This window comes from Platalea leucorodia (genome assembly GCF_965183815.1).
Source record: "Platalea leucorodia genome assembly, chromosome: 5".
In the NCBI taxonomy this organism is placed as follows: Eukaryota; Metazoa; Chordata; class Aves; order Pelecaniformes; family Threskiornithidae; genus Platalea; species Platalea leucorodia.
Window position 1 is genome coordinate 101,349,166 of NC_138827.1, and position 27,871 is coordinate 101,377,036.

A 27,871-nucleotide genomic window follows, 5' to 3' on the forward strand; every position below is an offset into this window, starting at 1 on the left:
TTGCCAAGGTGATGCGTGATTGTAGGGGCTTCAGGGGGGTCTTTGATCGTTGTACCGTAACTGCTGCTGCGTTCAAAACCATCGATAAATACAGTAATCGGGTAACTGATGTGCTGTTAGGTGCCTGGTCTGATTTTTCCAGCTAAATACAGCTATTGGACGAGTTATGACTAGCCTTTTAGTATTTCCTATCTGCCTATGGTGTGGAAAATAAGTATTTGAGAGGTCACCTGAGGATAGAGAGCTTTCTTCTGCGCACTCGAACACTCTGTCCTCTCGCCAGCCTCCTCCCCCAGCAGCCGGACCGGAGCCCCTCGGCATCCGCAGCATCCAGCGGAGCACCGGTGGCGATCTGACCGGTCACCAGCGGTGCGATGGGGATTTACTTCCTAATGAAGACACAGAGCTCAGCCCCGTTTTCTGTTCCCTGGGGGAGACAGACAGACGTTTCCTGAGAGGGGAGAGGTTTTAGGTCCGTGGTATCACAGGAGCGGTCGCTGGCAGTGCTCTCCGCACTGCAGGCAGCCCCTGCCCCGCTCAGGGACAGTTTCTCACAAAGATATTAAATTGCTCTGGTAGTTTATTAGCAAAAGTCAACATTTGTGCTTTAGCAGGGAATTTGGGAATTCGGTTTGGATCTGATCGTCATGGCTGAAATACTTCCTTGCATCTATGGCTTATTTAATTGGCGGCTCCTGCACACCTTTCCAGCGATGCTCCTTCCGCATCGTGCCGCACCTTGGGAGCCAGTGGCATGTTCTCCTGGGGGCCGTAGTCTTCCTTGAGCCCAAAAATATGAGCCGTGGGAAGAGCCGTGGGGGTTATTTTCTGCCTCGTAGCAGTGGGGAGGCAGTCTGGTTAGGCACCCCGGCTGTCCGCTGGAACGGAGACGTCTCCAGCACAGTGATCTGGCACTAAAATATTGCAAAACAGAGAAAAAGTCAGCATTTTGGGTTTTCCCCAACCAATCATAGAGAATCATAGAATCATAGAGTCATTTAGGTTGGAAAAGACCCTTAAGATCATCGAGTCTAACCATGAACCTAACACTCCCAAGTCCACCACTAAACCATGTCCCTAAGGCCCACGTCTACCCGTCTTTTTAATACCTCCAGGGATGGAGGCTCAACCACTTCCTTGGGCAATCCTTTAGAGTATGCGCTATTTGCATTTATTTCTTCTTACCAGCCCTCACAAATGTCGTTGTCCAGAACTCCTCAGCTGGGTCTGTCCTGTGAAGCCTTGGGATTGATGCTACTCAGCTTTTCTTTGCAAGGAGTGCCTGGACTCAGTGCTTAAACTGTCGGTATCTGTGCTTGGATGCAGGATAAGCAGACTCGTTATTGGTATTTTGTGCATCAGGGAGTGCTACCGTCATGTAAACACACAAAATTCCTTGCCAAGGTCTTAGCATCTTCGTCATACAATGGTTCCTTGAATCTTTATCATTGTGACAAAACCTGAGCACAAAGAATACTTCTAGGAAAGAAATGAAATAAATCTCTAACAACAGAAAGAATTTTAACACGACGGGTAAGGCACATGCATAAAGCAAATCCAGAAGGTGAATAAACAGCGGATGATTTCCAGCCCAGGACTGCATCGTGTCTGCCACGGCCTCACACAGAAAACACGCTGAACCAGCTCTAATCCCTCAATCAATAAATCTCCGGATAAATAGACTTAATAGACCGTTTTACTGTCTGGTGGCAGAATTGCTTGGGTTTTTTGGTTTTTTTGTTCTGCCAGCACCAAATGTGCTTGCAAAATTTGTATATTGACAGCAAGTCAACTCCTTGGCATAGTTAAGACAAAAAAAAAAAAAAAGAGAATTGAACATGATATGCATTAAATATCGGCAGCAATGACAAGAATGCACGTGTTGGTGACAGGACGTTGATCAGCAGGTGTGATGTGTCTGCTAAGAGTTTTGCAGCCCAGCGTCAGCACAGGGAGCATCCGCAGGGGTGCAGATCCGCAGCCCCCCCCGCGGCAGCACCCTCGGGGTCCCTGCCTGCCCGCTGGCGGGGCACAGCGAGCTCGGGTCGTGCTCGGTACGGGAAGAGAAATGCACCTAAATGTGCTGAGGGCTAACAGAGGATGCTGGTTAGCAACTCTTCTTTTGTTTTTTTGTTTTGTTTTGGTTTTGTTGGGTTTTTTTTAATGTACATTGTCTGCAGGCGGCTCTGCCCCTGCAGAGCAAGCAGGGCTTCCACCGGCTTAAAAAAAATTAAAAAATTAATGACCTACGGTTAAGCTAAGCAAATGATGTAAAAAGCCTACTTACCCATTAAAAAGGCAAAAGTTTAAAAAAAGTAATCACCTCCTTAAATCCTTCACCTTAATGGGTTCCCGCAGCACCGGCACTGGCTGAAACAGCTAATTTTGTAGATTAAATCCTGTAAAGCTATGAGGAAGGGATGCTGTAGTGCGCTTGTGGGAAGTAGCGTCTGCATCCTTTCCACAGGCAAAGAAGGGATTTTATGGAATATTTATGGCTTTGGGATGCTGTGGGGTCCCATGGCTGCTCCGGTGTGAGTCAGGCACCCCAGTCGCATCGGGAATCGCCACGTGTTTAATTTGAGCAGGTCTAAGGAAAGATAGCACAGAAATAAATGTAGTAAAAATGAGGTGGCCTCTTGGAGCAACAATTTTTCTAACGAGATTTCCTCTGCCCCTCGTTAAGATATTGATCTGTGTCTGCAGCGGGATGATTCAGGACAAAGCTGAGCGCTCCCATCTCCTGCATAAATAACCGAGGACACGGCGTGACTAATTGTTTGTGATTAGGGACATGTGTACGCCACCGTGTCCGACTAGGCTGTGTTGTGTTAAGGTCTTTCAATCTTTCTTCTGTCGATGGCTGTTAGCCATTTCACGGTTCTGCATTGCAAAGTGGCTTCTCCAGCAAACCCACGATGCTTTCCCTCCCTTCTGCGGTGTTTTTAACGGAGGGTGGATGTGGGTTTCTGGCTGATTTTGGCTTTTGGAGTGCTTTTGGGAGCGGAGTAACCAAGAGTCAGAACAACTTCAAAGTTAAAATTACGACCTCAGAGAATAGGAAGGTGCAAGGGTAATAAAGCTGACGCCTGGACGGAGCCATGCATCGATAATGCGCTGCTCTCGGCGCTGAATTTGGTTTCCTTTCCGTGTGGAGAGCTGCAGACCCGTGTTCCCAGCCCATCGACCGCCTGGGCTCCGTCCGCGGGCGTCCCCCTTTCACCTCCCCTCCCGCAGCTGTCATTGTGGTTCCCGCATTAAAACCTCTGCTTCCACCAAGTTCGCAGCTGCGGTGATAAATGCTGGAAGAGCACTGGAAGTGCCAGATCTCTAATTTAGGAGTCATTCCCCTAGATACGAGGCAGTAAAGAGGCCAGAAGTGGTCCAGAGGTAATCCAGCTGTGGAGTGCCTGTGCAGCCGCGGGGAGCCCGAGCGGCTCTGGCTCTGCACCCCCTCGTCGTGCTTGGCGTGCTTTGCAAGCAGGCATTTGTGAGTTACCAAAGAAATACAGAACCACGCAAAACTCGATAGAAACGTCAGTAATTACTGAAAAATAACAAGTCATGTTAGAAAAGGTTTGCGAAAAGTAAACAATTTTTGGTCTGTGTTTCGTTATTCCCATGGCTAGGATATGACAGAGAAGGCTTTAATTTCAAATACTCTGATTTTTTAGATGTGCCTGACCAGCGGCAGAGGGGTGGATGTCCCACTGAATTCTCCCCAGGTACTGCTGTGTCTTTAGGCAAAGAATATCCAAAGAAGGGGTTGGTTTGAGGGTGCCCCGGGGGCCATGGAGTAGTTAATCCCTAGTTAGCTGGTAGCTGGTGTCATCCTCCGAATTCCTCTCTCGGAGTTTCGCTGCCAGATTGGAGCTTGAACGTGCCAGTATTTTGCTGCTGAAGGAAGGAAATGGCATAAGAAAAAGAGAGAAAAGAATTAGAAGAATATTTAAAACCAAAAGGAGTCGCGGGGAATAATACATAACAAACTAAACTGCAAAAATATTTTTCTTAAAATAAATGAGCCCAGTTTTGGTGCTTAAGAGCATGCAGGTTGCTGTGTTTCTAAAGTGGCTTGCTCTGGCATTAAGATTTATTGTTCAAATCATATTATTACCATTACTCCTAATGGGAAATTATGTTTCAAAGTGGTACTATTGATGTTGTCATTTGGATATGAATTTTCTGTTCTCTCCTGATAGCCTGCCTTTCCTCTAGCTCACCTGAGAAAACACAACTTCTTTCTTCACCTCCTGCCTTTTCGGGAGAGGCTTTGCTCAAGAAAAGCTGAAACCCCTCTGTTGCTCCGTATGAACACCTGATCAGGGCAATATAGAAACAGCCTTTTGGCACCAGAGACAGTAATGCTTTCTAAGAATGATTATCTATGTCTTAAAATTTCAAGCCGAAATATTCCAGGAGGATTTTCATAGGCGCCAATGTTTTCAGCTCGTGGGTCAGAGGATGGGGTGGTTCTGCAGGGCGCGGGGCCCGTCCGGGACGGTGCGGGCAGTGGGCGACGGGTTGCTTTGCTGCCTCCGTGTGCACTGGACCACTGGACACAGGTGAAGACCCTTTTTTTTAATATTTTGGAAGCTGACAAGCGTGGGGATGTGAGATTTATTAGGATGTCCCGAAAGACGTGGGGCAGGGATAGGAAGGAGAGTCTCTGGTAGCTTTTACTTTGCAGTGGTGTGCAAGTTGCAGTCATTGCCCCTGGGCTTTCCCATTTAAATAGCTGTTGCTCACAGGGGTAAATACTTAAAATGAGCTTTTAATATCTAACTACAGCTAGAAGCTTGCATCTCCATCCCGTGGTGTGCATTATTGCTGTATCTTTTCCTTTTCCGACAAATTGTGTAATGCATTGCATAGGAATTACTCTTGAGCAATCCGTGTTCACTAACAAGTTGCTCTTTGAAATTTTTATGCTTTTCTGCCCTTAAAGAACTATTTGTATTTACATGAGTTCCAGTCATGAAAAAACCCATGTGGAAAGCTGAGCAGAATTGGTCGCCTCCCTTATTTTATGTAACTGGCAAAGAGCCAGACTGGGATTGAGGCAGGGACTTCTCAATAGTCCGCTAAGAGTTTCTGGAGGCAGCTTAAGCACACTGAGCTACGATAGCAGTAAAACGGAAAAGCCCATGTGGGCATACTTTGAGGTTTAGGTTTTCCTGCCCTCACTTGGATACTGGCGGCAGTGCTGCAGTGGCAGCTCAGCAGGGCGCGATGCAGCGATGCTACGCCGTGTCCGCGGGGCACCCGAGGGGTGGGAGCGGGTGTCGTGCTGCTGGGTGCCCCCTTGGCTGGGCTGGCAGTTTCCCGAAACAGATTTAATCTGCCTTTCCCTTTATCTCGAAGTAGCTGAACCTTCTGTCTTGTTTAAATTATTAAATCCTTTCCAATAGTTTCCATGTACACCTACTTTGCGTGCTGTCATGACATGACCAAGCCAAGTGTATCTCACGGTTTTTGCTTCTCAGCCAGCTTCTGCAGCGCAATAATTAGGGTTTTTTTCTTCTTAGTTCCTTGTCTCCAGTTTGTCATCTTCCATGTAACACAGAATTTGCTCCCAAGTATTTTGCATCTCAGAATGGCAATTTCAGCTCTTGGAGATGCTGATGTCTACAGTATAGAAACTTCCCTGGAAGTTATCGGGGTTATCTGTGTCCTCTGGGGTGACCTGGGTGTTCTCCTCTTGCACCGGGGTGCCCGCAAGCTGGCTCTCGTCTTACAGCCATCAGACCAGGTACTTGTGCCAGGGAGCGATGCTTTGGCATAGAGGAAAGGGGCATCACTTCTGGCTCGTACATGCCTCAGTGCCTGGAGAAAATCTTTGGCACTGTCTTATTAGAAGATGGTTTTATGCAAAGTTGTACTTACATTTGTAAAACCTCAGGCGTTAACAGCAGCGGTGGGGCAATGCATCGCAGCGGTTTGCAGGGGGCCGGGGCGCTCGTGCCATCTGCAGCACCCAAGGGTCCGGAGTCCAAGTACCGGACAGAAGGCAGACCCTAGAGCCTCTCCCTAAATATAGCCGTCTTCCAAACTACCCTTCAGAGCCCTATTAATGATTCATCCTTTTTTGCCTTTTTATTTTGTAGCGTGACGCTTCACATCTATTAGCTGCAATCGTCTAACGGGACACAAACCGTAGTGCTAAGCATATTCACGGTGTTTCACTGGGGCTCCTTTCCCACTCCTCATTATGCTGCAGATGCTTTAAATTCACGCGGTACGCAGTAATGGGGATGAAATTTCCCACAGTGGAACATTGCTGACTTAATGTTGCGTGGTGAAATAGCACAGATTTATATTTAATATTTCTTTTCAAGCAGGCTTTGCAGTGCAAGAGTTCTCTGCTTGTGGCTGTTTCTCGCAGTACTGCTCAGCAGCCAGACCTGGGCGGGTTGTTAAAGCTGTGGAAAATTCATATAATGCTTTATACTAAGTGCTTCATACATAACAAGAAATGGATTTTTAATTTTTTTTTTTTTTTTTTTTAACCTGAGGAGCTTACGGGTTTAAAACCTGCCCGACAAACATGCTGCTTGATCCATGATAGCCGTGAAACCATCCCGTCTTTCCGCTCTGAGTGTGTTTCTGGGTATACATTACCCATGCAAATGTGTCACTAAGAGTAGCGTTAAGGTAAATAACATTCTCTGGGTGCCGTGGCTCAGGGGACCTCGCTCCGAGGGGAGGAGAGGCTCCTGCAGAAGGCTGAGCTCACACTGTAATTAATTCATCAGCAAAACCCGCTGGAATTAGCGCTCTGTTCTGAGAGGCTTCTAATTGAGAGTAAATGGCTCATTAGCGTTGAACAGATCAACCTGAGAACATCAGTAAACACAAACAAAATAATTAATGACTTTCAGGCGGTGTAATATGCTATTTCGGCTGCCGCCATTGCTCCTTGTGAACGCGGAGGTGGGCCTGGCCCAGATGTGGTTGGGAAGAGCTGGATTTCGGGGACCCGAGGTGTGCTCCCATAAAGGTCGCCTCCCTGGGGCTCGTGGAAGGGGCTGCGATGGCGCGGCCGGGGTGCGATGGCCGTCCCCGCCGGCCCGCCTGCCTGCGTGGGCGCCTTCTTCCCTCTTAGACTCAAAGTAGGTAAATGGAAATAATAGGCGTGTGGGTTTTGGAAAACACTGTGTAAAATGAGCAGCAGTGGCTGCTATCCAGAAAGCGAGAAAAAAATACCAATGTGAGGTAGTTTGCTGGTGATAATGAAGGAAAGGGTAGGAGAGTGAGATGGTGAACCCAGCGCAGTGGGATGAAGCAGACCTTTGGGCTTTTCCAGTCCTACCTGAGATGATGCTCGCGCTTGTGTTTAGTGCTGTATACTGTCCGTGAAGCGCACACGTACATCGCGTTTTATATGAGGGGCTGCAAGAGAAAAGCAGCAGCAGCCCAGCAGCAGAAGACCCCGTCTGTCTGTTTGGTCTCAGGAACATCATTGCATCTTTCAGAGAGAGAAGGATAATAGCTTGAAAATGCACAAAATGGTTTTTCATACCTCAGTGCACAGAGAAGTGACTAATAGACAAAAAAAAATGAAGAAAATAAAAGGACTATTAATATTTTTGCAAATGGAAAGGAGAAGAAATACTGTCTGGAGCGTACATGGTCACGTCAGCGCACAGCTCCTGCCAAAAGCCAGGATTTTTGAGATGTAGCTGGACTTGCCTTAGAAAGTGATTAAAGTTAACAGCTTTGCTTCGCATTTGTGCAAATTTAACTGTTTTTTTTAAACGTACATAGGAAACCTGACATTGCAGATGAAAGTCCTTCAGGGGGAGAGAGAGAAAAAGAGCTGCAGATCCTAGCAACGGGTGCTGGCAGCCGGGAAGGGGCATCCTTGAATCCCTTCCAGGAGAAGGAGTCACCTTTGCCGGCTTTGGGTGGAAAAAGGAAGTTTTCTCCCCCGGGGGCTGCCCTGCCGCCCCTGCCCGCTGCCCTGCCCGCCCGGTGCGGGTCCCTGCTTCCGCAGAGCGCTGGCAGCCACGCTCCAGCTTGGCTATCGAGGAACGCCTCCTTCCTCAGCCCGGCGGCAGCTAAACCTCTGCTTCAGCTTTCCCGCTAGCCCAGTCTGCACTTTGGGCTCGGCTCTTTTATTTTCCCTAACTTTGCACTTGCAGAGCAGGGTTTTCCCTCTCCAAGCTGCAGACAGGAGCTGTGTTGGCAGTGCTTGTGCCTACAGCCTGTCGTCGCATCGCCTGGCTTTCGGGCCATGAAATTGGCCTTGCTTTTATTATTATTTTTGCTTTGCAAGAAACCGAATAGTGACCAGTAAGCTGTTGTCCTGCCCTGATGTGCAGCCCCAGCTTTGCATGCCCAGAGGCACCCACGGGAGAGCAGGTGCCAGCTGTCCGGTGGCAATTGCAAATCCCAAGTTTGAATTTGCAATTCAAATATTAATTCAAGTTGTCCCCATGCAAGCATCCAGGTTATAGAATTGGTTGGAAAAGACCTTTAAGATTGAGTCCAACCGTAAGATCATTATTACAAAGTTGAGTCTGTTAAGTGTAACTTTACTACTTAAAACTATGGAAACTTTGAAAAATGGCATTTTTATTGAGTAGTTTTCATATATGAGAAGCTGGGATGTGGAGTTTGTGGAGAAAAGCTGCAAATGACCACGTCTTTAAAACAAAATGTGTGCATACAGGAGCTTGTAAACGCTTTTATCTTATTTTTTCTCCATTTAATGTATTCTCCACCAAATGAAGTTGTCGCTTCTCTGTGCTCTCCACCACACCGTGCTGCTTCATCCCGATGAGGAATGCCTGGGTCGGGGGGAGTGCCTGGGGCTCGGCTGCAAACCACGCTGCCTGGCCGGGGGCTGGCACCGAGCGCGGTGTCCCATGAGGTGGGACCCCATCCTCTGCGGAGGAGCTGGGTCCTCTGATGCACGGGAGCGTGAAGAGCGGCGGCATCGGTGCCGTAGCAGCCGGCACGCTGCGGGGGCTCGGAGGGGAGCGTTGCTGCGTGTCCGGCAGATAGCCGGCAGCGAAGCCTCGGGGCTGCGCTGAGACAGCGGAGGGGAAACCCAGAGGGGAGCACAACCTTCTCAGTTTCCTTCTTTTTATTCCATTTTACTCATTCTACGCCTTAACACAAGTGGGGAACCAAATCATGCCTGCAGTTAACTTGGCCACTGCATTTCACTGTGGATCATTTTCCCAGGGTTATTTTTCAGTATATTTGCTGATTATTTTTAATACTACAACTATAGCTGGCTATGTCCAGTCTGGATTAAATCATGTATTTGACTCTCGGTGTGCCGAGGAGCATGCCAGCCAGTGCCGGTGGGCTGGGGTGGAGGATGCTCGGGGCTCCCCGGGCAGTCCACGAGGCAGAAGGTGCTTTGGCTCTTGACAAAACTACTCTTGATTTTTATTTTTTTTTTTTTTAACAGTGCATTTGCAAGGAAAACCTGTGATGGAGTATCTCAGTCGTTAACAGTCAGAATCCCCAGGGGAAAGATGCTGTCTAATGCAAAACAATTCATCTGGGCCAAATTCGTGGCTGCGGGAGCAGTTTTGGGCCTGGAGGGGGGATTTGGCCACGCACCCCTTTCCCACGGCAGCGCGGTAGGGACGTGCTCAGTGCACCCAACAGCGACCAGCAGCGCGGGCAATGCTGCGGGTCTGGGACAAGCGCCCGGCCGTGCGCCGTCGGACTGCTGCCGCGGGCGGCATTGCGGCGAGGAGTGATGGTTAGAGGAGTACGGGTGCAGTTGTCATCTCTGAGCTCTTCAGATTCCCCTACTTCTTCCCCAAGCCCCTCTGGCTTCCTTGGGTTCATTAAAGACCCCCTGAGATCTGAGTATGAGGTTTATCCTCAGCGATTCACCAGTGAGCGTGTCAGTCTGTGTTTGTCCTTGGAAATAATACACTTTTTTTTCTTCTATTGGCTGTAATTTGTGTTTTAAAAGTGGCGGTACATAGCTCTTTTAATATAGGAAAAAATTACAGTAGGGAAGAAGTGGTGAAAAACGGGTATAGGATCTGCAAATACCACTTGCTTCATTATTTCTCAGGACACTGATTATTCATTAAAATGTCTATTTTCTATTAAACCTGGAAACCTTTGTTTTCCTAGCAATAACATAGCTGCAAATTGGACTTTAAACACGTACATTGATCTGCTAATGGCTATACCTCAGCCGCTATAGCAGTCCACCTGCGTGGCAACGGATTCTTTGTCTCTGGAGGGACGGGGGGAGAATTGTGTCAAGGGCAAAATTATTTGCAGTGTTCATTTACAGAGTTAAGTGTTCTCCACTTCAGCCTCTACCAAGCATAAACCCTAAAATATAGGTAAATACGGATTTATCTTTTCCTGAAGTGACATCTTGATTAGTCCTCAAGGCGTGGTCCGAGGCTGGAAGCAGCTGGCCTTGGGGACACGTGTGCATCGCGCTCTTTCCTCCCCTCCTTCCGACACCTTTTGAACTAAGGGTATCACTAGAAGAGTGTTCTTACTGTAAGTCAGTCTGGGATTATAAAATCAGCTTTTCTAGTCGGAGGCTCATGCCGTATTTCCTAGCTGTGGCATTTAACCAAAAGGGCAATTGCAGTTTTATACGTGCATGGATGATACTACCAAAGCGGCAACCTTTTTCTTGGTTCGCTTAGCTTTAAATTGCTCTGATAAATGGTGTATTTATTGCATGGTTTTATTAATTTCTTTCTGGTCTTGTTTTTACAAGAATCACTGAATTTTGCCATAAAAGTGCTGAGTCCCTTTCCTTGCTAAGGAAAGGAGGTCCGTGCTGAGCCCTCTGCCCCGCGCCTGTGCACGCAGGGAGCACAGGCACCGCTCGTCGGGCTGCGTAAGAGGGATTTGCCGTAAAGATCTCTGCAGCAGGTCCCCGACCTTGAAAAATGAAGTGGCGTGCCCATCTTCACTGGCTCCAGCTTGTGTGGTTTAAAGTATGAGAAGAGAGGCTTCGGTCTTATTGTAACTCACCCTTTTTTCCCTAGGAATTCAGACCATTTACATCGTCCTTTATTGTAATGTCTCTATTGGAAATCTAATTCATTTCAGCGTAACATTTCTGCTGCTGCATTGAAAAGCGATGGCTGGGGGGCTAATCAATGCCCCGCCAAACTGCCCCTCTCAAACGGGCTGTGGTGAAGGATTGCAGGAGCTGGAAATACCCAGCGGTGCTGTGGAAAGGGGGAAAGACCAGATGCCACAGAGCTGGCACGAGGTTCTGGGGCCCTGCCTGGACAGGGGAGTAGCGTGTTTATAATTTGGCACCAAGAGTTGTGTCCATCAGTGGGTTAAAAAGCGGTATTTCTCAAAAGAAAAATCTACACCACCTTTAAATTGCTTTTCCATAGCAAAGAATGATAGTTCACACAGTCTTGGCAGCCTTTGTGCCTGCTGTGTTGAATTTCTGAATACAACGGTATCACAAAAGAGAGAAATTGGGTTGGGGGGTGAAGGAGGAGCGTTTTTCTATAGAGTTCTTCGTGGTGGTGGTGTTTTTTCAGAGTAGTTGTTGGCGAACTGAGTAGTTTCCAGCAGCCTCTCCTCCTCCTCCTCCTTCTCCATCTCTCTTGCCCATCCCTCTCCATCTCTTGCCCTCCTCCTCCATCTCTCCATCTCACCCTTGCCCGTGCAGGTCTCTCCGGCAGCCGTGGGCAAAGCCAACGTGCTGGCTTCCCTTGGCGGTGTGGCAGGTGCCCAGTCCCAAGGGTTTGACCAGTTCTACGAGCATATTTTGGTAATTAATTAGCAAATCTTTGAATTGGGAAAACGGTTTAGCTCTGAAATGCTTACTAGATTTTGTGTGTTCATCGAAGGCTTTCTCAATCCTTTCTTGGATTTTTATTTGTCACGTTTAGCCTAAAACTGAACAAATGATGGAAACTGATGAACGCTGCTCTTGAATTTGAGCAGGCCTTTCGTGGTGATTGCCATCTAAACATCTCAACACTTCATGTTCACTCCTTCTGCCTCATCCACTAGGAAGGTACGGAGGCACCTCCGCAGCCCAACAAGTCTTTTCCCAGAACAAAAGCAGTACGCTGACATGTAGGACTGGAAGTGAAAAAGAATACCATACAAAATTCACACGGAAATGTTAAAAAAACTGACTCACTTTTGAAGTTTTCAGAAAGAAAACGCATGATTTTCCCCAAAATGTCAGAAAGGGCCCAGACTTACAGGATTTTAAACTAGCCTGGTGAGAGTTAATGTCAGTGCAATTCGAATGTAAGGAAAGGTTTGTATATAAAATTAGAAACCCCTCATCGGCATATGGTTATTTGTACAGTACAGCTTTGAGTTGTGGCTTATTTATTCTCCTGGCACGCACATGGAAATAACAAGTACGCTGCATGACATCACATTGCAATAGATATAGTCACTAATTAACCTTCGCTGACTGCTGTAATAGTCTCACTCCTGTGCACACCGCAGGAAATTATTCTCTGCTATATTATCTTCTTGATGCTTTGTATATAAACCATGATGGAAGTTGGGGCCAGATGAAGAAAACAGCATTCAATAACTCTGCGCCTTATCTGCCTTTCCTGCCTTTGCATCAGGAAATATTGGTCCTGTTTTATTTTTGGATTTTTATTTTTATTTTAATATGGGAGAGGTTGGATGATGCTGCAAATGAAGGAACAGCTCTGAAATGTTGTGCACCTGGTGATATGAATGCACCTGTGTAATCTGTAGAGATCAGTCAAATATATTACCAAGGGGAAAAGAAACAACACAAAATTACTGAATGCCTGAAGATACTTTTTTAGAAGTTTGTCCGGAGGGAGTTCAGTAGGTTGGGGAGGTAATGGGAAGAAGCTCTGCTCACTGCATAGGAAGGGGAGACCTTAGATTTGGGCAGGCTGATTTTCACATCTCAAATTTACGGAAAGACCCAGTGTTTATTGGTTACAAGTGGCAAGGCTTCTTTACATCTTCTTTACATGTACCATTGAGACGTTGAGCCAGTACATTAATTCAAAGAGAAGAAAGCAGCTTCCAGGTGGTCCCTGTATCTCTTTGGGTCCTTCACCCCAACACCAGCCAACTTCCACCGCGGCTTCTCCAGAAGGATGGAGATGGCTCTCTGCCAAGGGAAGGCTCACCTTTCTGGAGGGCAGCACAAGGCCTGCGCACCCCCGCGGCCCCACGAGAAGGGGTTATGGGTGGGTCCTCCAGGGACCTCCCCGCAGAGGGTGGGACGGCCGGTGCAGGAGGGGATGGAGGAGGACAGCCCAGGACACCTCTGGGCAGGAATACTGATGGTGAGCTGTCCCTTTAGCTTCTTTTTTGTCTTAAAGCTGCTCGTGTGTCGAGAGCTCCAGTCTAAGGCTGCCTCCAAACCACCCGGATAAAATACCTCAAACGAGAAATATTGCTCATATTGCTCATCCTCTAGGACCAGTTGCACATGGAAATGCGATGCTCTGCATCTGCATCCCTGGGACCCGGGCCAGGACCCTGCGGTGGCCTCCTGCTCGCTCGTTGGATTAACACTCCCACCACTGCGTCCTTAGGTAGACGGGGTAGCAGGGTCCCGTGTTTGTAAGGAGGAGCCCAGGGCTGAAGTTGCAGAGGACCTCTGCGTGGTGAAGGGCAAGCGGTGACACCACTCACCAGCTGGAGGGCTCAGCCCACCGTTGCCCGCCCGAGCTCCTCTCCCAGGTGTTCACCTGAGGCTGCCGAAGCTGCGCCACGGGCATCAGAGACAAGAGAGTGTGAATCTTTCTGTGCTCAGTCCGTTTTAAAATTGGTTTTGTTATTAAGAAAGCATGCTGCATGGCTTCATGTAGCCAGCATCTATGTGATAGTAGCTACAAAGCTCTGCACACTTTCTTCTAAGGAGTAAGGCGGGAGTGAACTCATGGTTTTTCCAAGAAAAGCATCTTTTGTCTTCCATCTTCTCTGCCTTAAAGACGACAATCAGTCATCAGGCCAGGGCTTAGAGACCGTCCTTGGACAGGGACCAGCGTGGTGGTGTACTGCTGAGCGAGCCCCATCTTCAAAGGCTGGAAACCCAAGGTAATGGGCAACTTATTTCACTGCTCTTTGTGGCCAGGGACTGCTCAGATGGGAAGAACAAAACCCTGTTATGTCCCACCAGGTGCCTGGGGCTCAGTCATGGCTCTTAGGAAAATTAAAGCAATTGTATTCCTGTTAATTAATGCTGAAAAGCATCCTTAAAAATATTTCCATTTCAACTTTGCATTTTAGCAGCATTCCCAACTGGTCAGGCTGAGCAGAGGCTGCACAGCCGATAGCAGCAGGTATATACCAGTGTGCCAGTATTTGGGACTCGCACCTAGGTAGAGGTTTTTACACCGAAAGTACAAGTGAGAACATTGTTTTGCTTCCTCGCTAACGGCTGAGAGATGTAACATCTGACTTAAACCAAAAAGTGAAACGTCCTGATCAAAGGGAGCAGGGCAGATTTGTTTAAGCTTGTACCGAGCCTGTGGTGCAGCGTGTACAACACACCAGGGAGGGAGAGAAACCCGGAGCGAATGTTCCGTACCTCCCAAAATGTAAATGGATGTTGGGTTAGATGTATACGCTCGTACATATTCCAGGAACTACCTGCAACACCATCAACAAATTACTGCATAAAGATGAGAAAATCCTGATTTTTAAGGTGTTCTGCTTTGTGAAGTTTGTGATTATTTTGAAACCTCAGAAGCATTTCTGGACCTATATAGATATACAGTTGTCATGAAAACCTGAAATTGCTGCCAGGAAATGAAGCCTAATGAAGAACTGTATATTTGCAAGGATTTACTGCCTGGTTTTCCACTCGTCTTCATGCAGCTGTGTTTATTTTCTGTGGGAGCTGCCGGGACTAAGAGCACTATTTAAAACTGCGTATTTTGGGTGGGCACCTGGCTGGGCCTTGGTCCTCCGGGCGAAGCATCCCGTTTCTCCCAGCCTTTGCACGGGTGCTCTTCTCACGGATCGCTTCTGAAAAGCTGTGCAAATACTATTGCTCTTGCTGCTTTGCTGTAATTTAAGTGTAATTCTCGACATTGCAGAACAGTACAGAGAACTGGTGCTGGTGCTTGGGTCCCTGTAGCAGCCTGTGAAGGCCACTCTTTTGCCAGGGGCCATTCAGCACTACGCCAAAGAGCATAACTTGTTTTCTAAATTTATATATGGCATATATGTGTATATATATGGTGCAGCAAGGTGTGTTGGTTCCCTGAAGAGGCTTTTACAGCCCAAGTCCAGCCCGACAGTCATTTCCCCCAGCACTGACAAAACTGATGCATCTCTTCCCTAGGAAATTCTGTGTGCCTGACGTGTTTGCAAGAAATGTTTGTCAGCGAAAACCGACGACTGTGCGGCAAATGCTATGTTTAGTTCAAGGGATCTTGTGTTAAGCACTGTGCGTTAATTTTAAATACGTGACAGAAGCTGTACCAGCCTGGGAGATGCTGGTGATGGAGCTGGGAACTAGGAGTGTTTCAAGCGCAAGACAGGTACTCTTGCAGAGGGTAGGTGCGGGTGAAAGGGCTGTAGCTAGAGAAGCTGGTTTACACACAATGTCAGAAGTTATCTGGGTAGCAGAAAGGAACAGAATATTCCCTCAAAACAGAAGGTAGCGGTTTAGGGTTGGTAGGATTGCCAGCGTCAGGCAGTCCTCTTCTCCAGGCATTTGCTGTGGCTCTGCTGTAGGCAGCCCCTTTCCCAAAGCAGGAGCTCATTTGTCCCCCATCTCCCCTCTATTTGGGGGCCATCCCCTGGTTTCCAGCGGCCAGGTACCTCCATCGCCCCTGGATCTAGCCCTGAGATGCCTTTGGGGTACATAGGAGTACTAGGGCAGTCGGTGACCACCATCATTTTTAAACACTGGTACACCAAGAGGGGACGGTAAATGAGGTTTCCCCGCTGTCCCGGGAGGCTCGCGGTCTGGGGGTGTCTCATGCTGAATTTCTGTTTGAAGCGGCCACGGGCCAGCTGGGGCTGCAGGTCAGGAGCAGAAGTCACGCCGGCACAGGAGCAGGTTTCTTTGAAGCAGTTCTAGGGACGCATCAATTGCCTCGAAATGTTTAGTGTTGCAAAGATATTCAACAAATTAATACATATGTTAGACCAACAACACTAAATAAGGAAGGTTTATTTCCAAACACAGCTCCGTGTTGTATTTCATCCTTCTATTGATGCAGTTCATACCAAATGGCACATTATTTTCAGCTTAGAAGTTGGCTGCCAGGTTTATGGTATATTTAAATATGTCTCCCAGGCATCCGCTGGGAGCCTTTTCCCGTCCGGTGGATGCAGGCAGGGAGGCTGGGAAGGAGGAGCCGGTGCTGCAGCAGGTCGCCGCTGCCGGCTCCCTCCTCCCTGCAGGCAGCAATTAGGAGACACTCTCATAACCTGCAGCCCGAAAATGCACCGGCTCGTGGCCGTATGGTATAGCACCAGCAAATGGTACCTTTCAATACGAAGAGAAATAGTTTTTCCATCCCAGGAAGGCAGTCTCTAACGTGAAATACTTCTTCAGGTTTTTTTTTTAGGCCTGCCAAAGCCCTGAAGATTAAAGTGCTCTATTTTGGTGCTCAGCAGCATATGGCTGGGTGGGTGTTTGGAGAAGCATAGGGCTGCTGAAGAAATCGTGTATTCAAAGGGAAGGGTTGGGGTTTGGGTTTGTGTTTCTTGCCTCATAATTAAAATGTTCTCATTCAGAGAGGATAATTTATTTTAAATGTCTTTTTTTTTTTTTTTTTTTTTTTCCCCTAACTGACTGATTGGCAGACTTCTCTCACGTTTCACTGTAGCCGTATGTTCCAGAGACATCCTCTGACCCCGAACAATTTTCTTCTGATTTGACAAAACAATCTTTTCCTCCGCTGTCTCTTCCCCAGCATCCCCAATGGACAGTTACATTGTGCTACAAATAAAAACACTGCATTTTGGGCTGCACTTTGGAGCCAAAACTCCATTAATTGCAGAACCCAGCTTTTCAGTTCTTACTGAAGAACTGTAGTTGCAATTTGAAGAGAAATCCAGCACAGAGGCAGCTACCCCGGGCTTTTCTTTAAGCAGTCAAGGAGAGGAGGTGATGCTGGCAGCTTGGAGGGAAAATCACTTCTGATACTAATCAAGGGAAGAAAGTTATTTTGATATTAATTAAGGCTAATTGAGAACTTTTTTCTTTTAAAATTGAAGCTTGCTATTGATGGAGCAGGCATGAAATAATAAAAGAGTGGTGATTGCATCCCCATCCTCTGGCGTGCCCGTGGTCGCCGCCGCCGCAGCCGGTGCTTGCCGCGAGGCTTCTCCAGCCGCTGCTGGGGCGGTGGATCTCGATGCACGCCTGAAGGAGCAGGTCGAGGGTTCACAGCCGTTCGCCTCTGCAAAAACCCCCATTTCCTTAGGCCCTGGGCAGGCTGGTGGTGCAGCAGCCGCGGCAGCCAGCCCTGAGCCTGCTGACAGCCAGGCTTTGCCACGGGGGACCGGCACGACGCTGCCGCCACCGCCGCGGGAGCAGGGGCTGGGGGTCCCGGGCAGGACTGCCTTTCCCTACAGCCGGGGAAAATGCTCATGGCAGTGGGGAAGTTCCAGCATCGCGTTATGTTGTAATGTGCGCTTTATGGTAGGTGTTCATTTTTATTTTTAGAAAGTGTTTCTCCTATGATAGGAGTTATGCATAGACTAATGTTAAACCCCAGAGCTGGAAAGAGTTACTGGATTATTGAAGGTGTCCCCTTGCCAGTTGCAACGTGTCCCCAGCCAAGCAGAATTGCAGTCGTTTATGCGGCGTGGGGAGCCCGGGCCGGGGCTGAGGAGGTGGCCGAGGGCATCCCGACCTTCCCCGGACTGCCCCGCCGCTCCGCTCCCCGGACAGGGACGGCTCTAGTGCATTTTGCCGCCGGCGGTGAACCTTCTCTGTCTGCTCCGAGGTTTTGGAAATACCATCAGCTATTAGCATGAGGGAAGTTATCATGGGGCTGTGTTATCAGTAAAAATTATGGAATACTTGAGGCTGGAGGGGAGCTCTGGAGAGCATCTGCTGCACTTTGTCAGGGCATGGATGGGCAACTCTATTTTATGTCCGAGTACTGCTTTGTAAGTATTGCCAGCTCTGCGTATGAGCATCCTGGAAATATCCCCATCCAGTGAAAATGGGTGCGTTGCCTCTCCCTGTCACCGTCCCCCTTTCCTCCCTCTATCCCTTTCCTCCTGCCCGCGCCTGATGCCGGCAGCGTTCTCCATGCATCCTAGCAGAGAGCTGCATGGAGCAGGGAATTAAATTCTTCCATTTTGGTGCTGCTGCTTATTCAATAACATCCCAGTAGGAGGGAAATGATGCAAAAACGGGAATGTGGCAGATGGCTCCGCAAAAAAAATCTGCTCAAAGAAAGGAGCTGAAGGGGCTGAAATCAGCCCTGACGCACTCCTGCACGTAGGTAGAATGGAACGGATCAGAGTCTTTCAGAATAATATGGAGGTTTTGGTTAAAAAAAAAAGAGATAATAAAAATATCAGGCCAGATTCTCAGATAGTATAAATTTCTGTCACTGCATTAAACGTGCATTAGACAATTTTGTTCAGATAACTGCGCTTCTGGCTCTGTGTTTTCAAAAGAACGGAAAATACTGCTGCAGACGGCTGCGGGCTGAGCGCCGAAGGGCAGCGCTGAAGGCTGCTGTGCTTTTATTTTTTCCCCCTTTTTTGGTAAGTGGCTCATACAAAAGAGGGGAGGTGAGCTCACCTGGCAGTAGCCTGTTGCATTCCTTCACATTAATACATTCCGTATTAATACGCGCAGCCGTGCCTTGCTTTTACGTGCTGGTTTTATGGCATTTTTGAAACCTGCTATAATTTGCGCTAGTGCTGGGTAGCTGTGGTCCTGGTAAGCATCAAGATGAGCTGTCGGCAAGATGTCAGAAAACTATGTGTGTATGAGTGATTAAAAATTGCCCTGAGAAGAGGACTGGCTGATAAGAAAAATACCTTGGCTGTCACCGCTATTTTTTAAGTGTCAAGATAGCTCCTGGGAGAACAGCACAGTCTGAATAAACCAGGAGGTATTTATAGTGCCGGAGCATAAACAACGTGTCTAAATTGAGTAGCAGAGCAGAAGCCTGGGTTTGCTATGCCGTGCGATGAGAAATTAAAAAGTTGAGCATAAGACTGATGTCTGACTCTTGCATAAATGCGTTCAGCGCGCTCCGTGGTTTGCTCTGCTCCCTCGGTTCCCCTTTGCATACATGCTTAATTTGTTCAATCTCTGACCTCCGTTTGTTGGGGCGGTTTCTAGATCTCGGTAATAAATGGTGATTAAGCATTAAGTGTTCTAGAAAGGCCTGCTGCAGATGGAAGTTTCAAGAGAAATGCTGCTCTCAGGCGAGGAGTTGGCCACTTGTATTGAGCGGGTGCCCGAGGACATGCGTGGACCTCACTCCGGGGTCTTCTCCGCTGGTACCAGGGGCTCCTGAGCAATGGCAGGCTCTCCACGTTTTTTCCCACTTTTTCCTTCTGCTGTGAAAAAGGGACGCGGCTCTTGTGGAGCTGATCCATAGGGCCACTGCTTTGCTTTGTATCTCATCCCAGGACCTATTTGAGTCATGATCTAAGAAACTAGAGATAAGCTTAAAGAACAAAACGGGAAGCGTATCTGTTCACTCATTACAGAAAGAGCGAGCTTAGATTATCCACTGTTACCAAAATCTGAACTATTTTCTTCTTACCAGTGCCCTCATCCCTGTCTCCTCCTCCCCTCTCGCTGCCTGCACGCCCAGCCCTGCCTTCGGAGGGGGCCGTGGCTGCGAAGGCGGCGGGCAATGTCCTTGCCCGTCCTGGCAGGGGCAGGCAGGGCAGGCAGGGCAGGCAGGGCAGGCTCTCTTCCATGCCTTTCCCTAATCCCGCTGCTCAGTCACCGCCTGCATCCCGCCACCTGAAGCATCCCCCGGCAGCCTCAGGCAGGGCTTGGGATTCACATACTTTTATTTTCCTGAATTCATGGAGCGCCTTTTTACAGTAGTTACCTTTAAGACTCTTTTTGTCTCTTGCATTTCAGGAAATGCTATATCATTTTTCTCTTTAACAAAAGGGGTTTTAAATCGAAACATTGCTTTAAAAGTAATCAGAAGCGTTAAATGCGTAGATGGCAAGGTGGCTGCCCACCTCCCTTCTACTAAAGAAAACCAGGCTGCAAAAGTACCGGTGCGTCAAAGCAGACATTGACAGCAGAGAGTGGCAGAGGCTGGCAACTACAAATCGACAAAAGTTTTATTGCACTTCAAACTATCATCAGTTTAATAAAAAAATACCCCCTGAAATTATGATGGGAAAATGTTAATGCTAAAAATAGCTGTTCTTTCCAAATAGATGGGAAGTGTTAGAGTTTAGACACCACGCTTTCTGTCTGCTTAGAAACCCTTCCGTCAGGCTGTACATTTCTCAGCCCTGCATAGTACAGCTTGTCATTTTAACTTACATTAAAAAATAATGCGGCAGTGAACATCGAGAGGAGAAGCTGAAGAGCACCCTTCGCTCCGAGTTTTGGTTCTGGCCTCCCACTTCGGGCGCCCGTTTTCTGGCTGATCGCAGAGCTGCGACATCGATTGGCGTTTCAGGTACAGGGTGGCACCGGGGCCAGACGTTAACATCAGGATATCACGCTGTTGCTTAGCTAAATGTGATAAAACCAGCTTCTCGTCCCCTATTTCTCTACAGTCCTGGAAGAGGAGAGATTGCTGTGGAAATCGTGCAACTCCTTTTTCCTACAGCGGTAAATCTTCCCTTAGTCCTGCAAGAGTGCAGGATGAGCGTGGTATATTTTTATATCAAGTCTCACATCAAGTTTCACTCTTGCCTTCGTGGGCCTCAGATTGCAGTTGTAAGTTAGGTTAATTCTTAGTAATTGATTTAACATTGCTGGCCGATTCATTTTTGACACATATTTTTGAGGCTTTACAGATAAACTTCAGATTTCAGGGAGGTAACCCCCCCCTCCCAAAATGCAAAGTAAAGCGTGTGAAGGGAAGAGCCACCCGGCTGCACAGGCAGCCTCCTGGAGCTGGCTTAGGTCCAGGCATTGTAACATGCAGGGCTCTAGCACTTAATAAGAAAAAAGAAAAAAAATCTGATAAAATATTAGCATACATCTCTTGTATTTGTGCATTTCTGCTGGTAGTTTTGCTGGAGGATTTCTCTTCGCTCCCGTCCCGGCGGGTGGGATGCCAAGATGCCCCTTTTTGGTGCCGTTGGGATGATGTGCTGTTGAGTCGTCGTAATGGCAAAATAATTTTCTCTTTCCCTGGCTGGTTAAGATGAACTTTTCCACGTTTCCATGTTAAGAAGGATACCTCCTGGTGGCCCTGCGCCCAGCCCCTGGCCAGCAAATTGCAGCCCAGAAACACAACAAGATTTAAGGAGAAATTTCTGGCATTACCTCGGAGAGAGAAAAGAGCCTTATAACCTTTGTATGCCTAAATTGCTTCTGAAGGCTTTCGGGGGGGGCTGTTAAAAGCTTATTGGTGAGCTGTGATTTGTCAACTATCAGCCAGCTTCTGTAATAAAATGTAAGAGGGCCATATAAATAACAGCACGCCTGTGATTTTTTTCAAGGCAGTATATTAAAGAGTTCTAGAAATTGCCTGAATGCAGCCAGCTCCATCTGGGTACTTTAGAAATTTGGAAATAATTTGAGGGTTATTATAGGATAGAATTAGTCAAAGTGCTTATTTACAGATTTTTTTGTCCTCCATCTGCCCCCTTATTAATTCGGGGAGGCAGCTCTCAGCTGTGCTGACAGCAAGTCACAGCGGTGGGATGCTTTGTGGTTCTGCCTTTCTCTGGCCGCATCAGGAGGGACCACATACCTGGGTACTTCAGGACGTGTTTAATCTGTCTAAAGCCCGCACTGACCACAGTAATGACTGTAATTGAGCTCAGGCTTACTGAGCCAGCCTGGGTACTGAAGGCAAGCATGCTCGTGGCAAAGGACGGGTTGTCCACGTCCAGCTGGGTCAGATCCCTGCAGCGATGGGGACATCACGGCCAACATACATGGGACAGGACTTTGGGTGATGCAAGATGATGCTGGATCTTCGGTGGCTTTGGTGGCAACAACCGTTGTCCTTTGGGGTGCCTTCGCGTTCCTGGGGAACTGGCCTTATCCTGTAGCAAAGCTAGAAGCAATCGGGATGATTAACTGAATTACTGGGATTTCAGATGCTGGGGAATTCTGACCCCAGCATCATCCCAACGGCACCAAACCCCCTCTGTATATGTGTTTATTGGGGAGCACAGGGGGAGCTCCGGTCCCTGTCAGCTGTGTCTCAGCATTTGCACGGCCCTGTTTCTCGCTGGTGTTTCCTGGAAATGGAATATTCAGTCTGAACCTGCCAGAGCCAGAGAAAAATAAAAGCTTAAATAGTCTGCTGCTTGGCTGACGGTGGGATAATTGTATCCACTTTTTCAGCTCGGCTGGGGCTCTAAAACCAAGAGTTCTACCTCATTAGAAATAACAACTTGTAATTAATAACTTATGATGTGACAGATAGATGCATTTTTCTCCAGTGATAGTGCTTGCTTCAGATAGAGCAAATGCTGAAAGGAGAAGGCATGATTATTTAAAAAAAAAAAAAAGATACTTTCATACCAAACTTGAGGAAAGAAATACATCGGTTTAACCCGTGCTCATCCTCCAGAGCTGCTCTGCTGTACATTATTCAAAGAAGTTAATGGACAATTTTCCTAAATATGGATGGCTGGGATTTTCCTGTGTTATGGACTGTGGCATTAGGTGCCAGCCTCTACAGAGGGATGCCAGATCACTACAGGTGGGTGTAAATGACTGAATTGCAGAATTTCTAATAATGTCTAATACTAAAGCTCTCTCTAACACCATTTCAGCCTCTGCCCATGAGGACATGAGTCACCAGACTTTGCCCTCGCCTTCCTTTAAGCTCTTTATTCATAATACTTTGAAAACAGAGACAGCTCCTAGTGTCTGCAGAAGGAATATCATTCCTGGAAACGGCGAGAGATGATCTGGGTAGGGGTGGGCAGCAGTGAGGTTGTGGAGGTACGGGGTGTTCAGACAAGCGAGCACTGCCTGCCCCCTTCGGAGCAGAGCTGCTGGATGAAAACCTCTTCCCTTGCACACAGCAAACAATGTTTTCGCAGCCTCTGTTTTTGAAATAACAGAGAGGGTTTTTCTTGGACATTTGGGTTGGGTTTTATGCTGGAATATGTGCACAAGTGTACCTCTTTTTCAGGTGTGTTGTTGCGATTTGTATGCAGGCAGAGCTTTGCTAATGTACATTGCAGTCACCGGGCGTTAACAGCTCTGGAGAGCACTTTGTGGTGGAAGCCTGCGTTAGGAGCGATGAACAAAATGCATCGAAACCTTTTACTTTGACAAACGGATGGCTTTTTAATTGTATGCACTGCATACAGCATGTTTGCTTCCAAACGAGAGTTTAAAATTTATACTGCAAATGACTATTAATAATATAGACAACTTGGTAAAATTTTAACGGGCCCATTAACATGATGGAGGCATCGAAGGATCTGCTGGCTGCGTACCCTGCCGATGAATAACTTCTTAGGGGAAAAAAAAAATGCACAAAAAACCGAAAAGCCTTTCATACCAACAGAAGGAGAGGAAAACTTGCCGGTGTGAGCCCATGGCCACCGCAGCGTGCCGTCCCCTGGGAGGTGCCGTCGGCAGCCCGGCCCCGCGCCTGCCTGCGCTTTGGCGTGGCCCAGCACGGCTGCTGGCCTCCTCCTGCTTCAAGCATCTTGGTTTTTAAAGGTCAGAAAGAAACTACATCTACATTAAAATAAAAGGCCTATATTTATATGAACATAAATTAATGGAAAATAATCCTGAGGTAGTTATCAAGAAGGGCTGTCTCTGGCAGGTTGCACCCAGGTGGTCCTGCTTCTTCTATGGGAAAACGTGGAAATACCCGCTGGTTTTTGGGTTGGTGCTTTCGTGTCCAGGCAGCCTGTTCAAGACGTCGCTCATGGTGCAAGCAAGGGGAGAGCCGAGCTGTGGGCGATGTTTCCCCCGCCACGCTGGTGCCATGGGCGCTGCATGGACCTGCCTCGGCTGCGGTTGGCTTTGCCCGTGCTGTGGGAAGCAGCGTGATGGCTTTCGGATGCCCTGAGCGAGATGAGGTGCTCCGGGCGCGGGCTGTACACACTGTTACTGTTCTGGCTGGCAGCCCCGAGGACCGTGCCTCTCCAAGTGCCGCTGCCAGCTTTAATTCTCCCAAAGGAGCGAGCACGGGCCGTGCATTAGGACACTTGCAAAGAGCTGCTGCTTGTTCTGCGCAAGGATGTGGGTAATGGCTCCGGTCATCCAGAGTCTTCTGCAACGCCGTTGTTACTGCTGTAATCATACAAGAGATGGTTACAGCCGGGGCTGCTGTGAGCCGGCTGCTCGAAGCGTGTGATAGCAGACAGGCGCTGCAGAGCTGATAGCTGGGAGTCTGAGGCTTTGCTGAGAAAACGGGAAGGGAAGGAAGAGCCGGGAAAGGCAGCGGAGCTGGAAGAAAACCTGAGAATTGATTTCTTGTCCAAGGGCTTATCAGAGCACGGTAGCACCTCTAGCATCGTCTGCTTAGCGTGACAGGTATTCCCTATAATGACGAGCATATTAGTCACTGCTGTTCATCCTGAGAGGCTGTTAAATAATTTGTGCCCTTGGGTTTGTTAGTGAATAAGATAAATTGATTTTTAAAGAAAAATTACATACCTGCAAATGTTTCTCTCTCAGGTGAGCTTACAAAGAGTTACATCAATGCAACAAAATGTGAAGCTGATCTTCCTGAGATTCAGCTAATACATTTTTCGATAGTAAGCAGGTATAAAATGCCTGCTTTGGAAGCCTACTGGCAGCAGCAGGTTTGGTAGATGGCAGGATGATAAATTGGGGGGTAGAAATAGCACGGCGGCTGGTGGGGATGGGAGGGCCTAACCCCTCCGGCAGCGGGTCCCGTGCCCCGGCATCGCCCTGGGCTGGCAGCGTCGGGCACGGGGTCTCTTGCGGGCGTGGATGGGGTTGCGGATGCAGGCGCGGCTGGTCCTGAGCACTCGTCCCCTTCCCCGAGCCCTGGCAGTTCCTGACCCGCACGTTCCCCCCACGCCCCGTGCTACACCCCCTGTGGCATTTTGGTAGCACACCTTTTACAATAAAAATTCTTTTTTTTTTTAGTGTTGCCAATGCAAAGAAAAAGCCGTGCGAGTCATTTCCCCACAGCAGTCCGCTCTCCGCAGAGCAGCGTTGCCGGGGCCGCCCCGGCAGCGTTCCCACGGGATCATGCCGGAGGTGCGGCTCCAACCCCCTCAGCAAAGCCTGCCGCGCAGCGCGGTTGCCGATTATCAACTTTTCTGTACAGACAGCTTTGCATTTTAAGCAATTTGTTATCAAAAACGTAGGTCACCGGCGTTAACCAGCCATCTGCTTCGCAGGCACCGTAGACCCAACTCCAAGTGCGGCTCCCGCCATTTGCATGCGTTATTAGGCACGTTGGTTCGCTAATGAGGTCTCCCTTGGAAGTCAGGTCTGAAGAAGCAGAGGGGGAAAGGTCTGGGCTTTCACGGCGAAGGTATGGCTAATGAACAGCTGCAGAGTAAAGGACACAGATGGAAGAAGTACTCACTCTAATTACCATTTTTCTAAAAATTGCAGTTTTTTTCTAAAGCATTAGGTATGTGATTGCTTCCACTTCACTTGGTAAACAGAACTGAAACACACGCTGACCGGGTGAAAATGCATCATAAAGTATAAAATCGTGTCCTCCCTGAGGCTGCGGGAAGGGTTAGGGCTGCTGGGTCTCGGGGTGAGCTCCCGCGGGGTGGCAGCTCAGGCGAGGCGCCTTCGTGGGCGGTGGGAGCGGCGTTCAGCGCAGAAAAAACCCCGGGTTCATATTTTTCTCCTACGAGATAAAACAGAAAACTGAGGTTTATGTCTTGTGATATACTCAGACATATTAGCAGTAGAAATTGCTATGCAAAACTAAAGCTTTGATTCCATTAGCAGTAACATAAAGTGTAATAAAATTTTATTTCTCTGGCTGTATGTCAGCAGGCGCATATCCATCTCCCGTTCCCCTCGCTACAGCCCTGCTATCGTTTTTCTTGTGCCTTCCAAAGTTTCCTTTAATTTTCTCCTGACTTAAAGGCATTCTTGCCAGCTAAGCAGAGGATGTGTTTGCAGAGGTAGATTTAGCTTCCTGAAAACCAAATGTCATATTTCCAGTTTGCTATACTAGGTTAAAATGGCAGGGTAATTCTATTTACAGATTGCTACAGATACCATTTACAAAAATAAAAAAAGCAGCAGCAGGATTTCTTCTAGAAGCCTCCAGCGATCCACGGTCATCATTTCCCTCTGGTTTCTGAGGTCGGATGGGTCACCAGGATGGCCAAGTCGGGGTGCTCGGGAGGAGGACCTTTCTCCAGGGTGGGAGGCGGTGGAGGAAGAGGAAGGGCAGTGTTGTGCCTCTTAGTCATATTTCTTCTTCCCTGCTAATTTTTTGAAGCTTGGATCTCAGCCTGGCAGCGATGGATCTGCAAGCAGATTGCTGGTGAAGCCCTTAAAGAGGAATAAATGTGTTTCATAGGACATAACTACTGCTCGCTGGTGGGTTGGAACGCACTAACACAGGCTTGGCTTGTGCATACGATGCAGAAAGCGTAGGGTCTGGTTTTGTATGCTTTCGTCAATGTGATGAAAATATGGAATAACTTAGTAATACTTTAAGATCCTGACAAGTCCAACTTTACATTACAATTAGCAGCTCTTACTAATTTAATACGGGGGTTATCAGTTAGCCCTGTATTTCCCTTTGTCAGCGGCACCTTCAGAAGTGTCCATAATAGTAGATGTGAATTATTCAGTTGCACTCCTTCCTCTATTGTTGGCTCCTTTCACCTTGAGGATGGCAATTTAGTAGCTACTGTATGTGAATGGTAGGCATGCCAATGCCTTTTCTTTTATACTTTTAAAAACATAAAGTCCGTTTCATTGAAATGTTCAAAAAAAACCCCCAAGATTTATGCGCATCCACAGTTGTCCATAACTGGTGAAAATTTTACTCCCTTGGTTGTTGCAGGGATGACATGCCAAGCCAGGACATCCTATACCGAGGACGAGGTGCTCTGGGGTCATCGTTTCTTCCCCGTTATCTCCTTGGAAGAGGGGTTCTTTAAGGTCGATTACTCCCAGTTCCACGCGACGTTTGAGGTCCCCACCCCACCGTACAGCGTGAAGGAGCAGGAGGAGATGCTGCTCATGTCCTCTCCCTTGATAGCGCCTGCTGTGAGCAACAGCAAGGAAAGGAATAACTCGGTGGAGTGCCTGGATGGTCTTGACGAAGTTGGCACAAAACTACCTTCAAAACTGCAGAAAATAACTGGGAGGGAAGACTTCCCCAAAAAACTCCTCAGGATGAGTTCCACCACCTCTGAGAAGGCCTACAGCATGGGGGATTTACCCATGAAACTCCAGCGGATCAGCTCGGTCCCCGGGAATTCGGAGGAGAAACTGGTGTCTAAAACCACAAAGATGATGTCGGATCCCATCAGCCAGTCGGTGGCCGACCTGCCGCCCAAGCTGCAGAAGCTGTCAGGCGGCGGCAGGATGGAAGGGAACCTTCCACCCAAACTGCGAAAAATGAATTCGGACCGGTTTACATAACCCGACGGGACTTCTAGCTATCGTTTAGAGCTTGAACTGCTACTGGCCAGGGCAGCGTGGGCAGGAGAGCAGGCCCTCCACCAGCCGTATGTGTGCTGAACTCTGTGGTCCCCGGCGCGCCGGGAGGCAGGAGCATCCCCTCGGCAGGGGTGGCTGCGCTGTAAGCGCGACCAGCGGGACGATCGGCGAGCTGATCTTCCTTGG

The 27,871-nt window shown here is 48.2% G+C and overlaps 1 protein-coding gene across 1 annotated transcript in view; it reads left to right on the forward strand.

Annotated features, from left to right (window-relative positions):
* KCNJ3 (potassium inwardly rectifying channel subfamily J member 3) overlaps positions 1–27,667 on the forward strand; it is a gene marked incomplete at both ends in the record, with an annotated part of 55,010 nt that extends 27,343 nt beyond the window's left edge. The window contains one exon of the mRNA XM_082312498.1: positions 27,084–27,667. Coding sequence (XP_082168624.1) covers positions 27,084–27,667 — 584 coding nt within the window. The remainder of the gene's footprint in view (positions 1–27,083) is intronic.
* Between the last annotated feature and the right edge of the window lie 204 nt (positions 27,668–27,871).